The sequence below is a fragment of the Nycticebus coucang genome, chromosome 9 (assembly GCF_027406575.1).
Source record: "Nycticebus coucang isolate mNycCou1 chromosome 9, mNycCou1.pri, whole genome shotgun sequence".
In the NCBI taxonomy this organism is placed as follows: domain Eukaryota; kingdom Metazoa; phylum Chordata; class Mammalia; order Primates; family Lorisidae; genus Nycticebus; species Nycticebus coucang.
In genome coordinates, this window is record NC_069788.1 from 130,896,065 (window position 1) to 130,920,130 (window position 24,066).

Consider the following 24,066-nt stretch of genomic DNA (forward strand, 5'->3'; position numbering starts at 1 on the left):
TGCAATCAGTTTTGGCTCTCCTAAACCATCTACCTCTTACTTTTTATTATATATAAAGTATTTTTTAATCCATAAAACTATTATTGGGCTTTTATAAATCCCTTTCTTCACAGAATGGCTGTAAAGGTTTCCAGGGTCCCACGCTACTGCTAGAAAGGTGCTAAAGTAATGTAAAAGATTTCAAATGAAAGTATTCTGATGTGAGGGGCTTCAACTAGGTGCATTATATCAAAAAATAAATTAGCCCTGGGGGAGATTTGTGCTCTTCTTCGTTATGCACATACAATGTTTACCTCACTCGATTTTCCTGCTGGAAAATGGTGGCAGAGCTGTTTTATGGAGTGGCTGCCATTGATCGCCAGGCCATGTGCAGGCAGTTGTCAGAACCAAGTGTCACCAACTGAACTGCTTTTTATGGGGGCATCACTTTCATGCTTGATCCTCTGTTCTGATCTCAATCCCTGGACTCAGTCTTACGTAAGTGGATTTGGGAGGCAAGTAGTAATTTAAGGGCCTTCTTTTGAAGAAGCCTGAGGAAAGAGAGGAATCTCTGCCTCCTTCTTAGGATTCTCGTCTTTAGACTGCCTTTCCTTGATTTCCGCTGTCATTATGAGCGGTTCGTCCAGTGACACTCTAAGGAACTGGTGACATGTCATGATGTCAGGACCCTGATCTCATCTCCCACCCCCACACTATGCCTCTGTTTTTTCCTTTATGTTGGTGAAGATCTTCCCTTTATCCACCGTGAAGTTCAGAAATTCACAATGATGTGATCTAGGTGCTTTGTTTTCTTTACTCACTTCGCCTAATATACTATATCCTTTCTGACATGAGCCCGGTGTCTTTCATTCTGAGACATGTTGCCATCTCTGTGAAACCCTGTACCTTTATTGTTATTCTTGGTCCCATAGTAGGACATCGTGGCTCCCTTATTTAGATGTAGCTTTGCATATTTAGAACGGATATGGAATGGCACTTCTAGGATCCCTGCCCTGCCTACCACTCTCTCCTGTCTGCTGAGAGGGGCCGTCTTCTTCTGCCCTGTTATCAGTGTCCAGAAGTAGTTTGGGTAGAGTGCCATGGTGTCATACCTCACAGCAAACTCCTCAAACTCCTGGGCTCACGTGATCCTCCTGCCTGGGAGTAGCTGGGACTACAGGCGTCCGCCACAAAATGCCTGGCTAGTTTTTCTATTTTTAAGGGAGATGGGGGTCTAACTCTTGGTCAGGCTGGTCTAGAACTCCTGAGCTCCAGGGATCCACCTGCCTCCACTAGGATTGTGGGTATGAGCCTCGGCACCCGGCCAGTAGTAGTTCTCAACCCTGTCATGCATTAGGTTAATTCTGTGATGGGGCGAGGAATGGGCCAAATCTCAGCTCTGCTAGGTATTTGTTTATTTGCAGTTTTTGGCTGGGGCCGGTTTTGAACCCACCACCTCCGGTATACAGGGCCAGCGCCCTACTCCTAGAGCCACAGGCACCGCCCAGCTCTGTTAGGTATTAACTACATGATCCAATACTCTTGAGCTTCCTTGGTTTCCTTATTTGTGAAATGGAGATACTAGTAATACTTCATATGCTGGCCTGAGGATCAAATGGGTGATGTACACAAGTGCCTTGATCAATGCTGGAAGATGCTTAACAAATGCCACTACAGAAGCTGAGGGAACAGCTGACAATGGACCATGCACCCAGCAGTGTATCAAATGCTTTATGTGAGTTATTTCATCTTCAGCCCTTTAAAGTAAGGACATTTATCATTTGTGCAATGCCCTCAGAATTACTTCCATTCCTGTGTTGCACTTCTACCTTTATACTCTGGTATACATGCTTTATCTACTTAGTAGTATATTTATAATTCTTACTATAGTTTTAAAATGTTATTTACTGCTGTTTTTCTATGTTGTTTACCATATATAATTTTAATGACTACATAATATTTCATTTAGTTGCTATTCTATAATTATCTTACCCATTCTTCTATGGCTGGACATGTTCAGGCCTAGAACCTATTTTAGTTTGAAGCTCTTGAAGTATATGGTTAATTGCCGTCCAAAGACTATGCCATTTCATTGTAACATGTGGTACCTGGCTGTGTGATCTGGCTGTGTTATTCTCTAAATTCTCTAATTCCATTTAACAAAATGGTAGTTACATTTTCCTTAAGAAATTAGAAAAATGGCAGTAAATGACAGTGATTCAGTCCATCAAGCAATCAATCAATTAAAAAAGCATTTAGATAATGGATGAGGAACTGTATATAGAGAAGTCCAAAGTTCAAGTGTAACTAAGCAATAGTAATAGTGAAAAAAAGAAATATAAAAACTTCTCTAGTCTATAAAAGAACCTATAATACAGATATTAAAGCAGTGGATACAGGTGTGTCTGAATTGTTAGTTGTTATATTGCATTAGCTGCGAATCTACATTATAATACAGACCTTAAAGCAGTGGATACAGGTGTGTCTGTATTGTGATAGTTGTTATATTGCATTAGCTGCAAGCCTCCAGTGAGCCGGGTGGGATGTCTAGAAAGAGGGGACTCCTTGGGCTTTTGTGTTCTTTAAAAGCCAGGGCCAGTGTTGATAAAAGTTTTACAGAGGTGAGGTTTGCATTGGCAGCCGGTTCCTTCCTACAGAGGCTTGGCCCTGTGTACATCTACTACCCGCTGTATCCTCCAGAAGCCGCCACATGTCACATGATGTAAGCTGGAGACAAAGCCTTCCTGGAGATTGATTTTAGGGTTCTAGTAGAGACAATCCTTGTTCTGCTGGGGCTGGGGAACTTAGGGCTGCTGCTGACCCTATTCCAAGCTGTAAGGAGGGAGCTGATTGCAGGACAAGAAACTGAGGAACAAAAAGAAGAAAGGGAAACCAGCAGGTGATGACGGGGAGGCAGGAGAGGAAAAGTGTGTGAGTGTGACCTCGGGAAAGTAGCTTGGCTAATCCCACAGGCAGCCTGTCCTTTGCCAGTGCAGTGAGACATTTTGGGATTCAAATGTCTCACTTTAAATGTGTGACTCCAATTAGGGAATCTTGGACAACAGTCGGAGAGCCACACCACAAACATAGATGTTTTCCCCACTCCGCCAAACCTCTTGCCAGAATGTCTGCATTCACTCTCTCTACTGCTTTATTTTTCACCTTAACCTACTCCAGCAGGCTTCCTCCCTAGCCCTCTACTGAGGCCACCCAAGGACCCAACTCTCTAGTCTTGTGGACTTAATTTCTTAGCATCATGGGCCTAGCTGATGATTCCTTCCTGCTTGAAAAATTTTGGTTAGTTTCTACAATACCTGGACACCACGTTTCCAGGAGGGCAGAGGACCCCTGGGTTTCCCCTTACCTCCCTGGCTGCTGCCTCTCAGTTGCCTGGGCAGCTTCCCCTCCACCCATAGACGCTGCAGTTTCTGGAGGGCTCTGTTGTAGAACAGCTGCTCAAGCTGCACTGTTTTCCAAACTTTTCCCACAACAGGGTATTGTGAAGTCTTCTAGCTTTGACACTATCTGTACCTCAGCAGCTCCTAAATTTCTGTCTTTATCTCAGATGGCCTCTACGATTGTCACAACCACATACCCGGCTGCCTGCTTCAGTTTTGCACTTAAATGTGCTAAAGGTATATCCGACTTGACAAGTTTTGAACTCTTTATCTACCTGTGCAAATCGCCCCTTGCCACGTTTCTTTTATTATTATTATTATTATTAAATCACAGCTGTGTACATTAATGCGAACATGGGACACCATACACTGGTTTTATAGACTGTTTGATACATTTTCATCACACTGGTTAACATAGCCTTCCTGGCATTTTCTTAGTTATTGTGTTAAGACAATTATATTCTACATTTACTAAGTTTCACATGTACCCTTGTAAGATGCACCAATCACCCTCCCTCCGCCCATCCTCCTCTCCCTACCTCTCCCCCTTCCCCATATTCTTAGGTTGTAACTGGGTTATAGCTTTCATATGAAAGCCATAAATTAGTTTCATAGTAGGGCTGAGTACATTGGATACTTTTTCTTCCGTTCTTGAGATACTTTACTAAGAAGAATACGTTCCAGCTCCATCCATGTAAACATGAAAGAGGTAAAGTCTCCATCTTTCTTTAAGGCTGAATAATATTCCATGGTGTACATATACCACAATTTATTAATTGATGGGCACTTGAGCTTTTTCCATGACTTAGCAATTATGAATTGGGCTGCAATAAACATTCTGGTGCAAATAATCTTTGTTATAATGTGATTTTTGGTCTTCTGGGTATATACCTACCCTGTTTCCCCGAAATTAAGACATCCTCCGAAAATAAGACCTACTTACAGGAAAGATAAGACGTCCCCTGAAAACAAGACCTAGTGCATCTTTGGGAGCACACCTTAAAATAAGACACTGTCTTATTTTCGGGGAAACAGGGTAGTAGAGGAATTATAGGATTGAATGGCAGATCTATTTTTAGATCTCTGAGTGTTCTCCAAACATCTTTCCAAAAGGAATGTATTAATTTGCGCTACGTTACTTAACTCCCTAATGGCTGCCCCATCCCCACAGTTGCTCAAGATAGATTCTGCAAGCCATTCTTGATACTTTGCTGGTCCTCGGTCCCTCCACTTCATCTCCGAGGCCTGTCCATTCTTCCTCCTAAACACTGCTCAAATTAGTCTACTTACCCTCATCTCCATCTTCACCACCCACGTCTCAGCCACCTGGGCTTTAGCAACTGGTCTCCTCACACTCACGCAATTCTTTCCAATCCATTGTCTGTACAGCTCAAGAGAGACATTTTGAAACACAAATCTCAGTGTTCACTGGCTCTGCCTAACAACTTTCAGAACCTTCCAGTAGCCTGTAGGTATCAAAAGACTTTCCCATGACCTACCAGTCTGGTTGGTGTGACCATCTTGTCAGGGTCATGTCAGCCACTCTCTGTTCTCACCGTCCCTGGCTCTAGTCACATAGAATCCTTCCGCTCACCGTCCCTGGATCCAGTCACATAGAATCCTTTCCATTCCTTGGGAACCCTGCGTCAGATCCCTTTGCGTCTGCTTCTTCGGAAGACCCTTCCCCCACCACACATCCAGGTTGCACCATCCTCTGGCACCTGGGGCTTTTCCTTCACTGCATCCTCTGTGCTGGTCCCCTGCCACTTGTTTCTTCCCCTCCCAGAGGGGCTGAGAGCCACAGAAGGGTAGTCCTGCCCACCTCTCTATCTCCACTGCCCACCCTGGGGCCTGACAGGGTGACGACAGAGTGTCTGGTGCCCCTCATATCCCAATCCCAGGCAACTGTGTAGCCACACACCATTAGGGGATTGTCTTGTTTTTGTCTTACAGCCCAAAGCCCAACAGCAGCAAATCCTTTAGTGGTTCTTAAAGCTAGAATTCGGCATTTTTGTTTTTGTTGTTGTTCTTTGTCTTGTTTTTTGACAGTCTCACTCTGTTCCCCCTTGGAGAGTGTAGTGGTATCATCATAGCTCACAGCAACCTCAAACTCCTGGGCTCAAGTGATCCTCCTGCCTCAGCCTCCTGAGTAGCTGGGATTATAGGCACACACCCTGACATCTAATTTTTCTATTATTATTATTATTATTTTTTTTTTTAGTAGAGATGAGGCTTGTTCTTGCTCAGGCTGATCTCAAACTCCTGAGTTCAAGGGATCCTCTCTTCTGGGCCTCCCAGAGTGCTCGGATTACAGGCCTGAGCCACTGTGCCCAGCCTAGAGTTTAGCTCCTCCACAGAGAGGACAGGGTGACAGAGTTGACCCAAATGGTGATTTTGACCTGTGTCTCTGGAGCACGAGGGCCAGACAGAAGCCCTCTGGGTGTTTGGGAGTGCGCTTTACAAGGCCCTGGCTAAAGCTAGGGTGTCCTTAGAGGGGTGTTGCACCCTTGACATGTTTTGTTGTCTAAGACAGCATTGGTGTTTTTAAGACAGGAGTCTCACCCACCAGGCCCTTGTTCTTGTTTTCATTCTGCCTGGCCAGTTATTACTGGTGAGGTCCTGTTCACTCATGTGAAATTGTTGAGAACTTAGTAAGAAATCCTGAAGACCAACCTGCTCCAAGGGAATCAGTTTAGCAAGACAGAATGTAATCTAGCATTGTGAAAATGGCCCAGGTTTCAAGGGAGGCCAGTTGGCTGTGGCCTGAGCTCAGGGAGCAAGCTTTGCAGTCCAGCACAGCTGGCTGAGCCCGGGGCACACAAGCTGCAGGAGCAGCAGGGTGGGAGGCGTAAGAAGGCTGACCACTCAGGCTCGCAAACGCGACCATCTGGGGTCTATCTATGAGAAGCGATGTTTTCCGTGTCTGAGCGTCGGGGGCAGCCTGCGTGTGAACCTTTCCTGCCCTGGCCACGCAGGGCTGGGTGGACCAGGAACCACCCGCAGAGGAAGAGACCTATTGCGTCCCCACCAGGACTGTCCCCAGAAGAACCGATCTTTCCTGCTTTTTGTGCAACAAGACACACCTCTCCAGGGAAGGAGGGGGACAGGATTTCCATCAGTACTACAGCCCCATTAAAGACACACACACACACACACACACACACACACACACACACACACACGTGTGTAATTATCCTCTGCAGGAAAGGCGCACAAACAGGATGCGCTGGAGCTGACCCCAGGATGAGCCATCGCTGTAAAGATTAGGAAAAAGAACCTCCCCGCCACCGCGCGCCCGCCTCCGGCCAAGGCCTCTCCGGGACCGCGGGGCAGGGTGGCCAGCTCGCCGCCGAGATTGGGAGAGAGGGCGCAGGCGAAACCTTGCCGCGCGGGTTCTTTGCTGCTCCTCCCCTCCGCACCCCCCCCTCCTTCCAGCCCCCCCAGGCCAATCTCCCACGCTTCAGGTGTTTGCTCGGGCTGGGCCAGGCACCCTTCCCTTTGTTGCCTGCGCCCGGGTGGCCCCCAGCCCGCCGCTCCCGGCCAGACTCCCCCGGGAGGGCCCCCGAGCCCCGCAGGACCCGGGGTCCGGAAGGCGCGGGAGCCGGCGCGGGGCTCGGCGAACTTGGAGCCCGGGGCGCGCGGTCTTGGCCGGGGATGCGGCGGCGGCTGCTTCCTGGTTTGCAGCTCGCCGAGGGGTGGGGAGCGTGAGCCCGCGGAGGCGGGGGCAGCAGCGGCGGCGGCGGGCGGAGGCGGGGAAGAGACGCTCGGGGCGGGAGCCAGCCGGACGGGTCGCTCCGGCTCTCCGGGGACAGGAGCTGCCCGGCCCTGGAGAAGGGGCGAGTCCTGCGCGAGCCCCCGGGAAGCGCCGCGCGCTCCAAAGGGACGGTCGGGCTTCCCCGGCCCGCACTGGGCTCGGCGCCGGGCTCCCCTCCTTTCCACCTCGGGAGGAAGGGAAGGAGGGGAGGGGAAGGTCCCGCGGAGGGGGCAGAATGGCCGGACGAGGGGGTCTCCAGCGCTTCTTTTTCCCAGAGCTGCCTCCACCCCTGCGGCTACCGCGAGGGCCGGCCTGAGCCGGAGCTGGGGGTCAGCGCAGCCCCCCGGGGCCGGGGCAGCGGCGCCAGCATGTCGTCCGGAACTATGAAGTTCAATGGCTATCTGAGGGTCCGCATCGGCGAGGCTGTGGGGCTGCAGCCCACCCGCTGGTCCCTGCGTCACTCGCTCTTCAAGAAGGGCCACCAGCTTCTGGACCCCTACCTGACGGTGAGCGTGGACCAGGTGCGCGTGGGCCAGACCAGCACCAAGCAGAAGACCAACAAACCCACGTACAACGAGGAGTTCTGCGCCAACGTCACCGACGGCGGCCACCTCGAGCTGGCCGTTTTCCACGAGACCCCCCTGGGCTACGACCACTTCGTGGCCAACTGCACTCTGCAGTTCCAGGAGCTGCTGCGGACGGCCGGCGCCTCGGACACCTTCGAGGGCTGGGTGAGTAGCACGGACCCCCCTTGCCAGTGTGTCCACTCGGCCCGTGATCCCCGTCCAGTTCTCACATCTCCCCCGAGGCCCACTTTCCTGTCGCTCGTGGCCGAGGGAATTCCCTCCGGACTTGGGTCCTCACCCTAGTGGCCGCGGCACCAGCGACGCGACCGCGGTGGGTGTACGCTGGCGCAGGTGCGTCTCCGGGAAGCCAGCCCGGGCACGATCCCCTTTCGGGACGGTGGCTCGGGCTAACGGGAAGGCGGGCAGGGGTCCAGGGCGTCTCCCCGCTCCGCCCAGAAGTTGGTCGAGGCACCCCAATTCTGAGTGCGCCGGTAGTGCTCAGGAAAGGCGAGGAAGGGGCGATGTGAAAGAGACTGGATTGAGCAAAGCGGCGCAAACCGGGCTTAGGAGAAAGCCGCACATTCTCGCGAGTATTATTCATAATGTTTATGGATACATGTTGCTTCAGCCTTTCAGACGTGCCCACGTGTTCCGGCTTGCACATCCATTACATCCCACAGGTACATGAGCTACATTGTAAGGGATGTGAGTGCCTGGGTCTGCGCGTTAGCAAAGTTTTATTATTTAGCAGTTTTCCAAGGAGGTAAAGTTTCCGTGTGTTTGCCCTGAGACATTGAGTCCCTGAGCAGACCTGCGCCTGCTGAGGTGTGAAGAGGCTGTCAGCCGCCTTGCCTCCCCGAGCACCTGCTGGCGCTCCTGGGTATGGACCGTGGCGGGTGGGGAGGGCGCCCTCCTGGCTGCTCCCTGGCTTTCCACAGCTTTCCCATGAGGCAGACTCTGCTGTAAATAAATTAAAATTTCTTCATCCTCCCCGGTCTTTGTGATACACGTATCCTTCCCACTTGGAGACCAAGACATGACAATTAGAATAAAGTGATCTGCTTTGACAGAATGGAGCGCGCTCCTTGTCCAGGCAATAGTGAATGGTTTAAGTCCAGGGGGAGTCCGTTTTGAACCCAGAAGGTAAAAGGGCATCAAAAATCTATTTACAAGTGGTAGGATCATGGCTAACAAGGAAGGGTCATTGAGGTATTTTGGGAAATTGGTAATTTCATCCTCTATTCTCTAAATTTACAGATGGCTTGCGGATGTATCTTTTTCTTTTAAATAGAAGTAAAAATCCCCATAATGACTATTTAAGGTTAATCATCCAATTATATTGAATTCATTTCCCTTCAGCCTAATTTACTTTATGGAACTTAGAAGTGAACTAGAGAGGAATGATTTAAATACAGTTCGAGGTTTATACTTACCCTGTGCATTTCTGAATATGAAATAGAAGTGAGTGTAAAAATCTGAATGGACTTAATTGAGTTTCATCAGTGTCTGACTAGGAATTGGGCTGGACACAGCTCTAGCCTGGAGGAGCGAGGTTCTGAATATGGTGCTGCAGGTTGCCAAGGGTGGTGAGAAGTATCTCTTACCGCAGAAAGCAGAGATTGGTCCTTTTTGCCCCTAGACTACGCATTTGAATTACCTGAAGAGCTTTCAAAAAATCCCCACTTTTAAGGGCTCTAGATAGGAATCCCTGGCTGTGAGACCCCAGCATCAGTACCTTGAGGCTCTCAAGATGATTCCAATGTACGGTCAAGATTAAGAACCAGTGACCCTAATGGAGACTGAGAGATGAAGGCTACTTGGTGTCCAAGAAGCATGAGGCTCGGAAGATCCACTTTACCTGACTAAGTGAAGTGAAACAGGGCTGCTTATTATTCCACTGGATCAATAAAGGTTTAAATGTCAATTTCTAGATTTATAATTGTTTGACATAATTATACTTAGATATTTAATATAACTTACTGGTGGTGCTTTAAAAAATGCGAGCATTTGATATGATAGGATGAGCATGGAAGTGACCTCGAAACCAATGATTTGTTATGCATTTATATTCAGTTATAAGAAAGTTTGTTTTTTTGAAGATTCTAGGTATTCTGAAACTGTGAAGATAGAATTGGCAGAGTGGCATTTTCTTTTTGTTAAGAAAATAATCTTATTGGGGCTTATTGGGAGTTTATGGATGTGGCTCAAGGAGTAGGGCGCCACCCTCATATACTGGACGTGGCGGGTTCAAACCCGCCCCGGCCAAAAACTGCAACAACAACAAAAGAAAATAAAAGAAAATAATCTCATTAAGGAAATATTTGGAAATATATGGAATGCTGATTGTGTAAATTATCCTTTATAAATCCAAAGATGCTTTAAAAATTCAGGATTACTGAAATACTTACTTATCTTTGGTATATTAAATTTAAATGTGTAGTTTATTTTAGACAGTTACAAGTGGGGTAATTGAATTTACTCCACAGTAAATTTAAGTGTGTTGCAAGTGGAAAGACAGATTACTGACTTCTAGTTACTTAGTTTCTCCTAGACCTTGAGAAGAAGATCTGACTCCAGATTTACCTGTAAAACAGAAGATATCTTTATCATAAGAATAAGACAGAAAATTTCATGAAAAACCTATAGCTATCATCCTAAGTGGTGAGAAAATGGATAATGTTCCTCTAAGATGAGGAACAGGGCATGGATGTCTGCTCTTTCCACTTCTGTTCAATACTGTATTGGAATAAGACAATTTCACACTAAAATTGTCTTTATTTGCAGACATATGATTCTAGAAAATTTTAAGGTGTCTGCAAGAAGGCATTTAGAACCAATAAGTGAATTTACCTAGAATCCAAATCAATATGTAAAAATAAGTTACATTTTTATATACTAGCAGTGAACAATTGAAAACTGAAATTAAAACATTTTGTATGAAAGAGCATCAAAAATATGAAATTGGATACATTTGATAAAAGATGTGCATTTATGGATGGGAAGATTCAATTCTGGTCAAAATCTCAGTAAACTTTGTTGTAGAAATTGACAAACTGAGCATAAAATTTATAAGGAAATGTAGAGGGTCTAGACTGACCTCAGAACAAAAAACAAGTTGAGGGATCTATCTGATTTCAGTGCTAGCTATAATACTACCATAACCAAGATAATGTGCTATCAAAGAGAGTCATATAAATTAGTGAAACATGAGAGAGTCTAGAAATTTATCCACACATATATGGTGAATTGATTTTTTTTTTTTTTTTGAGACAGAGTCTCGCTTTATTGCTCCAGGTAGAATGCAATGGCGTCGTCACGGCTCACTGCCATCTCTAAAACTCCTGGGTTCAAGTGATCCTCCTGCTTTAGCCTCTCAAGTTGCTGGGACTATAGGCAGCACCACCCTAATTTTTTCTATTTTTGGTAGAGATGGGGTCTTGCTTTTGCTCAGGCTGGTCTCGAACTTCTTTTGCCCCAGCTTCCCAAGGTGCTAAGATTACAGGTGTGAGCCACCATGCCTAGCCAGATCAATTGATTTTTGGCAAAAATGCCAAGAAAGCAATTCAGTGGGGGAAATGATAACCTTTTCAGCAAGGTAGGTACTTGAAAAACTGGATAGGCATATGCAGAAATGAGCCTTGACTCTTACCTTACACCATACAAAAAAGTTAATTCAAAATGGATTATGGAATTTAAAAGTTTAGCTATAAAACTTCTAGAAGAAAATCTTAGTGAACTTGAGTTCAGCAGACTTTTTAAATATAGGACACAAAAAACCCGAATGATAAAAAGATGAACAAATTGGACTTTATCAAATCTAAAAGCCTTTCTTTGTTTCTCCAAGAATGCTTAAGAAAGTGAAAACACATGTCACAGACTAGGAGAAAATACTTACAACATGCAAATATGACAATGGCCTTGTAACACAAATGTATAAAAGAGTCTTATAACCCAATAATAATGAGAAAAAAATCCAATTAAAGAATGGGTCAAATATTTGAATGGGTGACTTCTTGGCAAATAGCACATTAAAAGATTCTGAAAATCATTATTATGTAAGGAAATGCAAATTAAAACCAAAATGAGATATCAATATGCTCCCTCCACTGAAAAGTCTAAAATGTGTAAGATGGGCCATACCAAATGTTGGTGAGGAAACAGAGCAACTGGGACTCTTGTACACTGTTATTAGGCGTGTAAAATTGTGGAGTCATGTTAGAAACAGTTTGGTAGTTTCTTAAAATATTGAACACAAAGCTACCATATGACCTACCTCCACTTCAGTATTATTTGCCAAGAGAAATGAAATCATTCATACAAAGGTTTGTTCAGAATAGCCTTCATTTGCAACAGCTTCACAACTGGCGACAACTCAATATCCATCAACCGATGAATGTTAGAATAAATTGCAACTTATCCATACAAAGGAATAGTACTCAACGGTATAAAGAGATGAACTATTAACACATGCAGCAGTATGGGTGAATCTCTGAATAATTCTGCTAAGTGAAAGAAGCCAGATCAGAAAAGGGTCCATACCGTTTGATTCCATTTGTGAACATTTCTGGAAATGAAAACTAGTCTATGGTGACCGGAAGCCGGTAAGTGGTTGCCTGGGAATGTGGTTCCTGCTCTGTTTTCTGGTCACAGACAGTATCATTCAGTTCCTCAAAAGCCATTCTTTGGTAATTCCTACCCGTGCTTTAAGTCTCCTTGTGGACATACTCACCCAGATGTCTGGGAATGGGGAATGAAATGAGGATAATTACAAAGAAGGCACAGAGAAACTTTGGGGGGAGATGAACATATTTATGATTTTGATTGTGGTGATGGTTTCACAGTTATATACAGATTTCAAAACTTATCAAAGAGTTCACCTTAAGTATGTGCATGTTATTATATGACAATTATACCTATAAAACTGTTGGAAAATAATCAACCTTATCTTACTGAAGATGCTAGTAAATAACAGAATTAGAGTCGACACAGTCTGACTCTTGAAAAAACACAAAATCGCCGCAAAACAAATTAGTTTCAGATTGTTGGACACAGTCCTATTTTATAAATTATCACTTTCAGCTTCTTCTGCTTCTAGAATGTGTTTATTTCTTGGGCTCCTCAAAACCGAAGGTTTGCTTAAGATAAAACCCTGTTTTCTTCTTTCGTGTGCTCTTGATTCTTCCACTTTCCCAACGGGGACCAGCGTCTAGTACTTAATGCAGGGCCCTCGGACATGGGGGACGCCGGAGAAGCTGGAGGCTGCGTCATGGAAAGACCTTGGCGTCCCCTCAGGAAGGAAGGTCCTGCTTGGCGGGGTCCCAGGCTGTTTTCCTGGTTCAGCCCTCCTGAAGACGTTCTGTTCTCTGTAGCTCTGGAGAGCTGTTTTCTATTTCTCAGCAAGGTACCTCTTTTGTAGTCCTGTCAAGTGAAGCAGCCAGATTAGCACGGGTCGACATTGATGATCTTTTCCCCTGGTTCCTGGATCCCCGTGCAGGAACGTGTAACACCAAAAGTGCTTCTGATTTTCTACGTTTATTCTCTTTTGGACTTGGTAGCGCAGTTATTTCTTGTTATGATTGATTTTATTTTTCCTGAGCCAATTGGTAAGGATTGTCTAGCACTACCTCATAAACCCTTAGTATTTTAGGGGAAAGACATATTTTGGAATGTCCAGGGAGGTTTATTTCAGGGTGTGTGAATTGTATTGGCTATAGCTGTCTTCAGTTCCCTTCTGAGAAGAGTTTTGCTGCTGTGAGACTGGCTGCTTCTCAGCATACAGGCTGGGGCTCCTGTTTCTCCCCTCAGAGAGCATTTTCCCAGCCACGTTATTATCTTGTTATCCTTCATTGCTCTCATCACTGTCCGAGATCATTTTATTAATCAGTTTGTTTATTACACTCTGCTCCTACAGAACATAACTAGCTGTTTTAACCCCAGCACCTCTAGCAGTATTTGGTGTATAGTAGGCACTATTTGTCGAAAGAATGAAATTTTATGTGATTTAGGGACAAGTAAAGAACTTTGGGGACATCTTTCCTTAACTATTTTATTCATCTTGCTAAAAATAAACGAAAATAATTGAGGAGTGACTAGATTAATAGTATTCCTCTCTTAAATCTATCCCTGACGTAACTAATACATGCTGGAAAGACAGGGCCAGATTTTTATGCCCTTTGGATGTGGTAAACGGATTGAAAACCTTGCATATGGAAAGTTGCCTGCTTTTGCTTCATTTTATTTTATTTTATTTATTTATTTTTTGAGACACAGTCTCTCTATGTCACCCTCAGTAGAGTGCTGTGCCGTCACAGCTCACAGCAACCTCAAACTCTTGGGCTTAAGCGATTCTCTTGCCTCAGCCTCTAGAGTAGCTGGGACTACAGGTGCCCGCCACAACGCCCGGCTAGTTTTTGGTTGTAGTTGTCATTGTGGTCTTGCAGGCCGGGGCCGGTTCAAACCCGCCAGCTCTGTGGGTGGTGGCGCCCCCTAGCTGCTGAGCTCCAGGTGCCAAGCCTTTTGCTTCACTTTAAAAAGCTATGTTTTTAAAAGTTATAATATGTTATATCTTCTTTCACTGTTAATTTTTAAGCCCAACATGTGAAATTCAGGGCAGAAGCAAGAAAGAAGCATTTAAAAGGTTGCACATCAGCCTGGGGAGGAGTGAGGTTGGTGGGTGGAGCGTGAATCACTTTACCTTATGCAACTCTTCGTGCAGTTTTGGTATCTAGCAAGTGTGTAGAGCGGTGATTAGTGGTGATGGTAAAAGTGCAGTGTGCTTTTACAAGGTGGGTAATGTTTATTCAGCGTTAGAGCGGTGCCTTGGGTTTTCAGGAAGTCTTTCTTTTACAAAACACCAACTAGATCGGGCCCCTCTTCGAGCTGACTTCTTGGCTGTGTTCTATTAGAATGTGATAAGAATGAGGCCTGTGTGGAAACTCAGTCCCTGCCCTGGTCCCCACTCTCATCATTGCTGTATCCAAAATGGTCTTTCTCAGTTGCTGAACTGATGATTATTCCTTTACTTGAAACTCTTGTGTGGTTTCCTGTTGCTCTTCGGTAGAAGCCGAGACAGAGCCTCTAAATGGTTTGGGATGTTCTCCATGGTCTGACCTCTGATTTCCTCTTGAGCCTTTTCTCACATCTCTCCAGTTGCTGCTCTGTGCTCGGTCCCAGAAAGCATCTTTCAGTTCCTCAAAAGCCATTCTTTAGTAATTCCTACCTGCGCTTTATGTCTCGTTCTAGACATAGTTACCCAGACGTCATTCCCCGACATGCCCAGTCTGAGTTTGGTCCTCAGTGGTCTCTCCACGTCCTGAGACCTCCACGGCCAGCTTTCCCTCCACTCTGGAAACAAGGGTGCCTGAGTGGATGGCAGTGTGCTGCAGGTCAGAGGGAGTGTGGCTGCACCAGGGTGGGCGACTGGCCGAGCTGCGTCCCCTTTGCATGTGCAGTATCTGCGCTGCCAGATTAGTGCAGGTTTCCATTTGAAGTGCCGAGCCCGAGGGGAGCAGGCACGCACCACCAAGGGTGCATGAACTCTCAGCCAGGCAGCGTGTCCACCCTGGAGTGTCAACTGAACAAGACAGACATGGCCTATTCCTTCGTAGGTCTTGTAGCTCCAAAAAGGGAGATAAGTTGGGGATAAAAAACAAACAAAAGCAACCGGGAAATTACAGGAGTCCTCTGGTGTTGGTAAGTGGCAGGTCTGGGGAGATCTGGAACATCTTCCTGGGGGAAAAGCAGGAAGCTGACTTTTTCTGTTTTTTGAGACAGGGTGATCTCACTCTGTCCCCTCGGCTAGAGTGACTGTGGCTTTAGCCTAGCTCACACCAACCTCACACTCCTGGGCTCAAGCAATCTTCCTGCCTCAGTCCTGCGTAGCTGGTACTACAGGTGCCTGCCACAGTGCTTGGCTAATTTTTCTATTTTTAGTTGAGAAGAGGTCTTGTTCTTGCTCAGGCTGGTCTCAAACTCCTGAGCTCAATTAATCCTCCTGCCTCATCCTTCCAGAGTGTGAGGATTTCAGGTGTGAGCCACCATGCCAGCCAGGGAACTGACTTTTAAGGAACCAACATAGAAACAGCCATGGACTGTGACAGTTAAATGACTGTGAAAAGTCTTTTCTCAAAAAAAAAAAGAAAAATTTTGACCCGGTGTTTCCGGGAGAGACATCATAGGTGCCCTTTTGAAAGGTAAATGTCCCTGACACACAGAAATGTTTCTATCTTTGGAAGGTTTGGGAAGGCACTAAGTTTTGATGCCTGTGAAGGGGTAACCTGTAGGAACTTTTGATTCCCAGAGGCAGAAAGCAGTAACACTGTATTTGAACCATCAAATCCCTTAAGTTTAAGATCATGAAAGAATCGATCATAGATGTTGAAGCGGAAGGATCATCCAGTTCAGAACAACAGCAATAACAAAATACCTGATAGCTGTTAGGCCCACAGACATCCTGCAGGTATATTCATTTGGCACAGAGGTATTTTGACTTTGAAACTGAAGGCATTCAGTGCTGTGGTGCTCCAGTTTGCCACAGACCCCACCACTCCCTATTGTGAAACCAGCCTCCTCAACTCATTACCTTCTTGGTCTTGGGAGATTTTTAAATTTGTGACGTGATAACTCAAGCCTTTGTGTTCAGAATGTGGGAACTAAAGCTCCAGGCAAAACATCGCTACTGCCCCAGGTCACAGGAAGTGTGACCCCCCCCCACATTTAACATCTACAAAAATGTAGATAACACTTACTTGGATTTATTTAGATATGTATTTATTAATTTATAAATGCATTAGTTTAGATGTATGTTTATTTAGATATTTATATAGATATCTATGTCCTGGGACTTAAGAGAAAGCTGACTTCCTAGTAAATATATGGGAAATTAACTTTTACTGCAAAGTAGCATTGTATTAACTCTCCAATAAAATACTCTTTGTATTTTAAATACAAACTTGAAGGTGTGACTTTGTCACCTATGAGCTGTGACCTTAGGTAAACCTTTACTTATCAGGTCCAAATCCCTCCGTTTACACACGAGAGGGGTACCCTGAACTATCCCTGAGAACATTTCTGTCGCTAAAAACCTCTGCTTCCATGTATCAGACAGTTACATAACTTCTTCCCTTTTGGACTAATTGGTTTGACTTAAGACAGATAATTAAATTGGTCCAAATCTAAATTACTCAGACTTGGAGAGGATTTAGTTCATGTCTAAGCGACTTGTATGGCATTGCCATTCTTTGCTTGGCTTAGAATCAGCCTTAAGGAAATACAGTGGTTCCTCATTGTTATTTCTTGATTTACACTAACGCGCTCCTTAGTCTTACGGGATGGTTGTAAGTTATGTCCCTGTTACCTAGGGTCAGAGAGAGACTGAGAATCCCACTGTTTTTGCTAGAAGCCTGCTAATTATAGCTTTGTAGTCCCAAAGTGTCTGGTCACTAGTCTATATATCTGCTCTAGGAGATGACAAATACTATAAATCATCATAGGACAGACATTTTAATTAGACGCGGGGAATGAGCCCAAGGGTATTGGCCATGGTAGTATTCAAGAAGAACTTTATGAGACGGGAAATTTTTGTTGAGAATCATGGTACTGTCTGGAGAGATTTGTCAAGGTTACCATGTCCGTGTGTTTCTGGAGCACCAGTAAATTAGGAAGGTTACGTTAAAGCACGCAGGACTTCCGAAGTAGAAAGACTACTTCATGGGGACTCATCAGCATTGCCATCCTTGTGTGGTGTCTTTCCAAAGTTCCTTTGATTTTATATACGTTTCGCCCTTGCACATGTTTGATCTCACAGGGAGAGAAATGCTTAAAGGGTTACCAAAGATGTTTAGATTGTGCTTGTGGTAAAAGAAAGAAAAAAAAAAAGAAATTTGCCAGAGGATGCAACCTTAGTCAGCATGAGTCCTGTCATAATTGCTTCAATAAAATAAGTCCCTTGGGGCCAGCGTGAACATGTTCCACTCCTGGCCCTTTATACACATAGTCAGACCTTGGTCTCCAAGCACTTGAACAAAAGTCACAAATTGCATTTTTATTTGTAAGTCGTATCTATGTCTTGTACTTGCATAGCACTGAAATACGATACTGTGGCCTCTTCCCTCACACTGGGCTTTGGTTTTCTCATCTGTGCTGGATATCTGGAGCTGTGTGGACCTTTCCAGCGTCACAGTTTTGTGGTTTTAGTAATGGTCCCATTGGACAATTGAAAATTCTGCTTCCTTCTGAAATATCCTTGCTCAGGGGCCATGCTCACCTTTTCCGTATGGTTCTAACTATAGTACATGTGCTACTAAAGCAAGCACTGAAATGTCTCCTGGAGACTTTTACTGATACCCAGATTGGTTCTGGGCTCTGAAATTATTTTTGGGCAGAGTGCTGTGGGTCACGCCTGTAATCCTAACACTCTGGTTGGCTGAGGTGGGTGGATTGCTTGAGCTCAGGAGTTTGAAACCAGCCTGAGCAAGATCAAGACCCTGTCTCTACTAAAAATAGAAAAATTCACTGGGTGTTGTGGTGGGCGTCTGCAGTCCCAGCTACCCAGGAGGCTGAGACAAGAGAATCACTAGAACCCAAGAGTTTGAGGTTGCTGTATTGCTATGAGCTATGATGCCACAGTACTCTACCAACGATGACTGAGTAAGATTCTATCTCCAAAAAAAAAAAGGAAATTATTTTTGGAAGAGCACCCAAAGGTCATACATGTATTAGCATCATAATTCCCTAAACAGAGCATATTTATTAGCAAGCTGTGGACCTCTTAGATGCTTTAATATATATGTTATATATATTATTATATTATATATAATATATATTTAGTATATATATAACTATTGTTTCATTATCGTACACATGAGTTGAGAGCAGATTCTGTGTAAAGCAGTGCTTCTGAAGCAGTGGTTGAGCCCTAGACTCTTTGGATGATGATGAAAACTGTGGACCACATTTATAGAAAAATATACATACATACATACATACATACATATTGATGGTGTTCTGGAAACAGCGTCATCTGGTTTGTGGTTCCCTTTACCCTGACCATGGACTCAGGGCCTCAGGTTAAAATTTATTAATTTTATTTTTAAATGTATTAAATTTATTTTTCTTAATTCCTAACTCTCAGGGTGGTGTTCTAATATCTTCCTTTTATATTTGAGGACATTTTCATTTCCATTCATTATAGAAGACAATTAATTAGAAAAAACAGGAGTTATAAATTTTAGAGGAAAAAGATGTTCTGAAATAATAAATATGTTCTTACTTCTGGCTCCTGGTGAAATACACTTGACAATGACCCATTTTAGGACCTATTTAGTTGTATTTAGGTATTTTCAAAAGCCTCTGGTTGGTTTTTTTTTTTTTCAAACTACAAAACCTCACTCCACAAAGTTCTATTTTTTGAAGGGGTTTCTTTGAGGTCTGCAGTAGATAAAAACTTGAAAAACAAAAACGAGGACAGTTGGAATGACCCCAGGTTGGGATTTTTATTAATATAAACGTCTCCCTTGTAAGAAGATATAGGATTTAGGTGTTCAGTAAATTTTTCTTAAAACATTTACCCTGTTTTTGAGCTGTAATAGGCATGATGGTGTATACTGTGTTAATTCAGGATACAATGATGAGATTGGTGAGGCCTGACTGCCCCTCTCACCTTTTGAGCTCTAGTGTTTTATGGCCTGAGTCCCTGTGGCCCAACAAGCTTTCTGTTCTCCTGAATTTCAGTTTACTTTGCTGACATCTTGAAGACAAGCTGATGGTTGGAAATGGAGCTGAATAGAGATTCTCCAGAGAGCAGCCCCCTAGCTGATTAGAGGTACCACTGGAGTCCAGCTCTCTGGACTTCAGGCCAAGGCTCTCTCCAGACTCTACCTCAGTGTGTGCTGGAGGCAGTAGGGAAGCCATCCCGTCATTCACAGGTGTTTATTGTGCACCTGCTGTGTGCTCAGCACCACTCTGGGTGTTGCAGATAGAAGCAAAGAACACAAGACCCAGAATCTCAGCTCACACAAAGCAAACAGATGCTTGTGAAGATAACAAATGGTGGGTAGGTACTAAGTGGAGGAATAAAACAGGGCAATGAGGGGACAGAGCAAGATGGTAGACCAGAAGGATTGTTCAGCTGCTCTCCTGGAACAAGTGGGGAAAAAGAGAGAACCCAGCCATACCTGATGCAGGGACCTTACCCAGAGTCATAGCTCAGGGAGCACAGCAAGGGGGTGGTGAGCTGGATACAGCATAGAATCCAGAGTGGTGGAAATCTGATGATGAATTAGGCAAGTGAATGTGACTGGTTGGGATTGACTGCCCCTCCCCACCATGATGATCGGGATGGGAGGAAGCCTTTCTAGAGGTTTCAGTTGTTGGGGGAAAGTGTGCATTGAGTGGAAAGCTTCCAAGAGTGGGCAGACTCAAATAGTATATAACAACCAGATTTGAATACTGGTTGAAGTGGATTTGCCATAGGTTTGGTGGCTGGCAAGGCAGCCATATTGAGCAGGTCTCTGTGGCCAGGGGGCTGCCATCCTGGGAAGGTCATGAGAAGATCTTAGTGGGGGCCTAAAGCATGGCCATCTTAATTCTCCCTGCTGGGATCAGAACTACACTCTTGGAACAGGCTAAGGGACTCCCACACCCCACGGGTACTGGAGTCAGTGGGCATTGTGAGACCTGCCTCTGAAGGATTCTTGTGAGCTATAAGATCCCAGCCTGGCAGGGTCTGAATGCTGAGGAAACAATCAGGTAATCACCGAAAGCAACTAAGTTTGAAATAAGGACCATAGAGGTTGCTGGCTGTGCTCTCTGTCTTTTAAAAAAACCACGGTGCCACCTGGTGTCTTGGCGACATCCTTCAACATACTGTCATCAGAGCAAGGACTTCTGTTTGAAGCAAAGGAGGCAGTGAGAAGGAAAAAGGAGGACAAGATGGTGAACAAGAAGAAAGAACACAGGAGGAGGAGCCAACAGAAAAATTCAGGCAGCATGAAAAACCAGAAGAGAGGAACTCCCCCAAGGGACCATGAAGCAGCTATTGCAGAAGACTCCACCTATACAGAATTAATGGACTTGACAGAAAGGAAATTTAAAATATGGATGATAAAGACAATAAAAGGAGTGGATGACAAAATGGAAAGACAGAACCACAGTTAGGCAAGAGATATGTAGAATATAGAAAGGATATGGTGGAGCTTAAAGCAATGAAGGAGACAATCGGGGAATGTGAAGATGCAGTAGAAAGTATCAAAAATAGGTCAGACCATGGCGATGAAAGAACCTCGGAGCTAAAGGATAAAGTTTTTGAGTTAACCCAGGTAGTTAAAGAGGCAGGAAAGAAGAGAGAGAAAGCAAAACAGGTGCTTAGAGAACTATGACTCCACAAAGCATTCAAACATGAAAATAGGGATTCCTGAAGGGGAAGAAGATTGTCCCAAGGGAATGGAAGCCCTACTGGAGACCACCATACATGAAAACTTCCCAAGTTTTACTAAAGACCCTGACACACTCCTTTCAGATGGATATCGAACCCCAGGTCATCTCAACTCAGACAGAGGCTCTCCAAGGCACATTGTATTGAACCTATCCAAATTTAATATGAAACAAAAAATTCTCCAAGCAGCCAGGAGTAAGAGCTAACTAACCTACAGAGACAGAGCCATTAGGATGACAGCAGACTTTTCAATCGAAACCTTTCAAGCCAGAAGAGCTTGACTACCTTCCACATTCTTACACCAAACAATTTTCAGCCTAGAATTCTGTATCCTGCTAAACTAATCTTCAAAACTCATGGAGAAATCAAATCGTTTGGGGATATATAAGCACTGAGGAGATTTGCCACAAGACCAGCTCTACAGAAAATACGTAGAACTATTCTTAACACTGACCATCACAGTGGACCATCAGCAAAGTAAACAGCCAAAAGCTTAAAGTCAAAAGTTAACTTCCACAAAGGCACAAAGGATAAAACTACACAACGGACTTTCACAAAAGAAGATGAAAAGAACTCCACCACACTTACCAATTCTCTCAAGAAATGTCCAATGGATGGAATTCACCACTGAAGAGGCACAGGCTGGCTGATTGTATAAAAAAACAGAAGCAATCCATATGCTATCTTCAGCAGACACACCTGGCCTTAAAGGACAAATCAAGACTCAAGTTAAGGGATGGAGAACAGAATTTCAAGCAAATAGAATTCAGAAGAAAGGCGGGTTGGAATCTTATTTTCAGATACAAATGGATTTAAAGCAACTAAAGTTAAGAAAGACAAAGGAACAATACAAGAAGACAGTTTAATTTTAAATATTTATGCACCCAATTTAAATGCTCTCAGATTTATGAAACAGTCCTTGATGGGTCTGAGCAATATGATATCCCATAACACCATAGTAATAGTCAGGGCCTTTAACAGCCCTCTGACAGAACTGGACAGAGCCTCAAAACAGAAACTAAACAAAGATCCAAAGGACTTAAATGTGATGTTCAAACAAATGGGATTAATAGACATATATAGAACACATCATCCCACAGCTAAAGAATATACATTTTTCTCGTCAGCCGATGGTATGTACTCCAAAATCAGCCACATTCAAGGATACAAATCAAACATCAGCAAAATTAAAAGAATAAAAATTATACCTTATATCTTCTCAGACCACAGGCAATAAAGGTGGAACTCAACTCCAACAAAAATGTTCATCCCCACAAAATGACTTGGAAATTAAACAACCTTATGCTGAATGATAGTTGGGTTCAGGAAGAGATTAAAGACGAAATTGTTAAATTCCTCAAACATAACAACAATGAAGACACAAGTTACTGAAACCTGTGGGATATGGCAAAAGCAGTCCTATAAGCGAAATTTATTGTATTAAATGCCTACATTAGAAAAAAACAGAAAGAGAGAGCATTAACAAACTCACAAACCATCTTATGGAACTGGAAAAAGAAGAACAATCTTATCCTAAACCCAGCAGAATAAAAGAAATAACCAAAATTAAATCAGAGATTAATGAAATTGAAAACACAAAAAAATTCAGAAAATTAATGAAAGAAAAAGTTCATTTTTTTGAAAAAATAAATGAAGTCAATAAACCTTTGTCCAGGTTAACTAGAAATAGAAAAGCAAAACTTATAGTAAACACAATCAGAAACGATAAAGGGGCAATAACAGAAGATGCCACATAGATACAAGAGATTATCTCTGAATACTACAAGAAACTCTATGCTCAGAATTTGCAATGTGGAGGAAATGGATCAATATTTAGAATCACACTCTCTCCCCAGAATTAACCAAGAAGAAATAGATCTCTCAAGCATTGAGATCAAAGAAACAATGAAAAAATCTCCCAACAACTAAAAAAGCCCCCCAAAAGCCCTGGTCCAGATGGCTTCACACCAGAATTCTATCATACCTTCAAAGAAGGGCTTATACCAATTTTACAGAAACTATTCCAAAAAATTGAGAAGGAAGGAATCTTCCACAACATGTTCTATGAAGCAAATATTACCCTGGTACCAAAACCAGGAAAAGACCCAAGCAAAAAAGGAGAACATCAGACCAATTTCACTAATGAGTATAGATGCAAAAATTCTCAGTAAAATCCTAGCCAAAAGATTACAGCTTCTCATTAAAAATGTCATACATCATGATCAAGTAGGTTTCATCCCAGGGATGCAAGGCTGGTTTAACATCATTCAAGTCCATAAACATAATTCACCATATCAACAGAAGCAAAAACAAAGACTGTATGATCCTCTCGATAGATGCAGAAAAAGCATTTGATGAAATACAGCATCCTTTTCTAATTAGAACACTTAAGAGTTTAGGCATAGATGGCACATTTCTTAATCCGATCAAAACCATCTATGACAAGCCCACAGTTAATACAGAATGGAGTAAAACTGAAAGCTTTTCCACTTAGAACTGGAATCAGACAAGGTTGTCCTCTATTGACACTACTATTCAACATAGTGCTGGAAGTTCTAGCCAATACAGTCAGGCAAGAGAAGGATATAAAGGGAATCCAAATGCATGCAGAGGAGGTCAAACTCTCGCTCTTTGCCAACAATATGATTTTATACTTAAAGAACCCCAAAGACTCAATCACAAGATTCCATGAAGTAATAAAAAAATACAGTAAAGTCTCAGGATATAAAATCAATGTCCACAAATCAGTAGCCTTTGTATATGCCAATAACAGCCAAGATGAGAAGCTAATCAAGAACACAATTCCCTTTATAGTAGCTTCAAAGAAAATGAAATACTGGGCCGTGTCTGTGGCTCAGTGAGTAGCGCTGGCCCCATATACCAAGGGTGGTGGGTTTGAACCCAGCCCCGGCAAACTACAATAAAAAATAGCAGGGC

At 43.8% G+C, this 24,066-nt stretch overlaps 1 protein-coding gene and 1 pseudogene across 1 annotated transcript in view; one reads left to right on the forward strand and one right to left on the reverse strand.

Annotated features, from left to right (window-relative positions):
• Positions 1-7,128: 7,128 nt before the first annotated feature.
• Positions 7,129-24,066, forward strand: part of PRKCH (protein kinase C eta) — a 236,819-nt gene continuing 219,881 nt past the window's right edge. Inside the window, exon 1 of the mRNA XM_053602045.1 lies at positions 7,129-7,862. Coding sequence (XP_053458020.1) covers positions 7,500-7,862 — 363 coding nt within the window. The 5' untranslated portion in view covers positions 7,129-7,499. The remainder of the gene's footprint in view (positions 7,863-24,066) is intronic.
• LOC128595119 (uncharacterized) lies at positions 17,913-18,010 on the reverse strand (annotated as a pseudogene).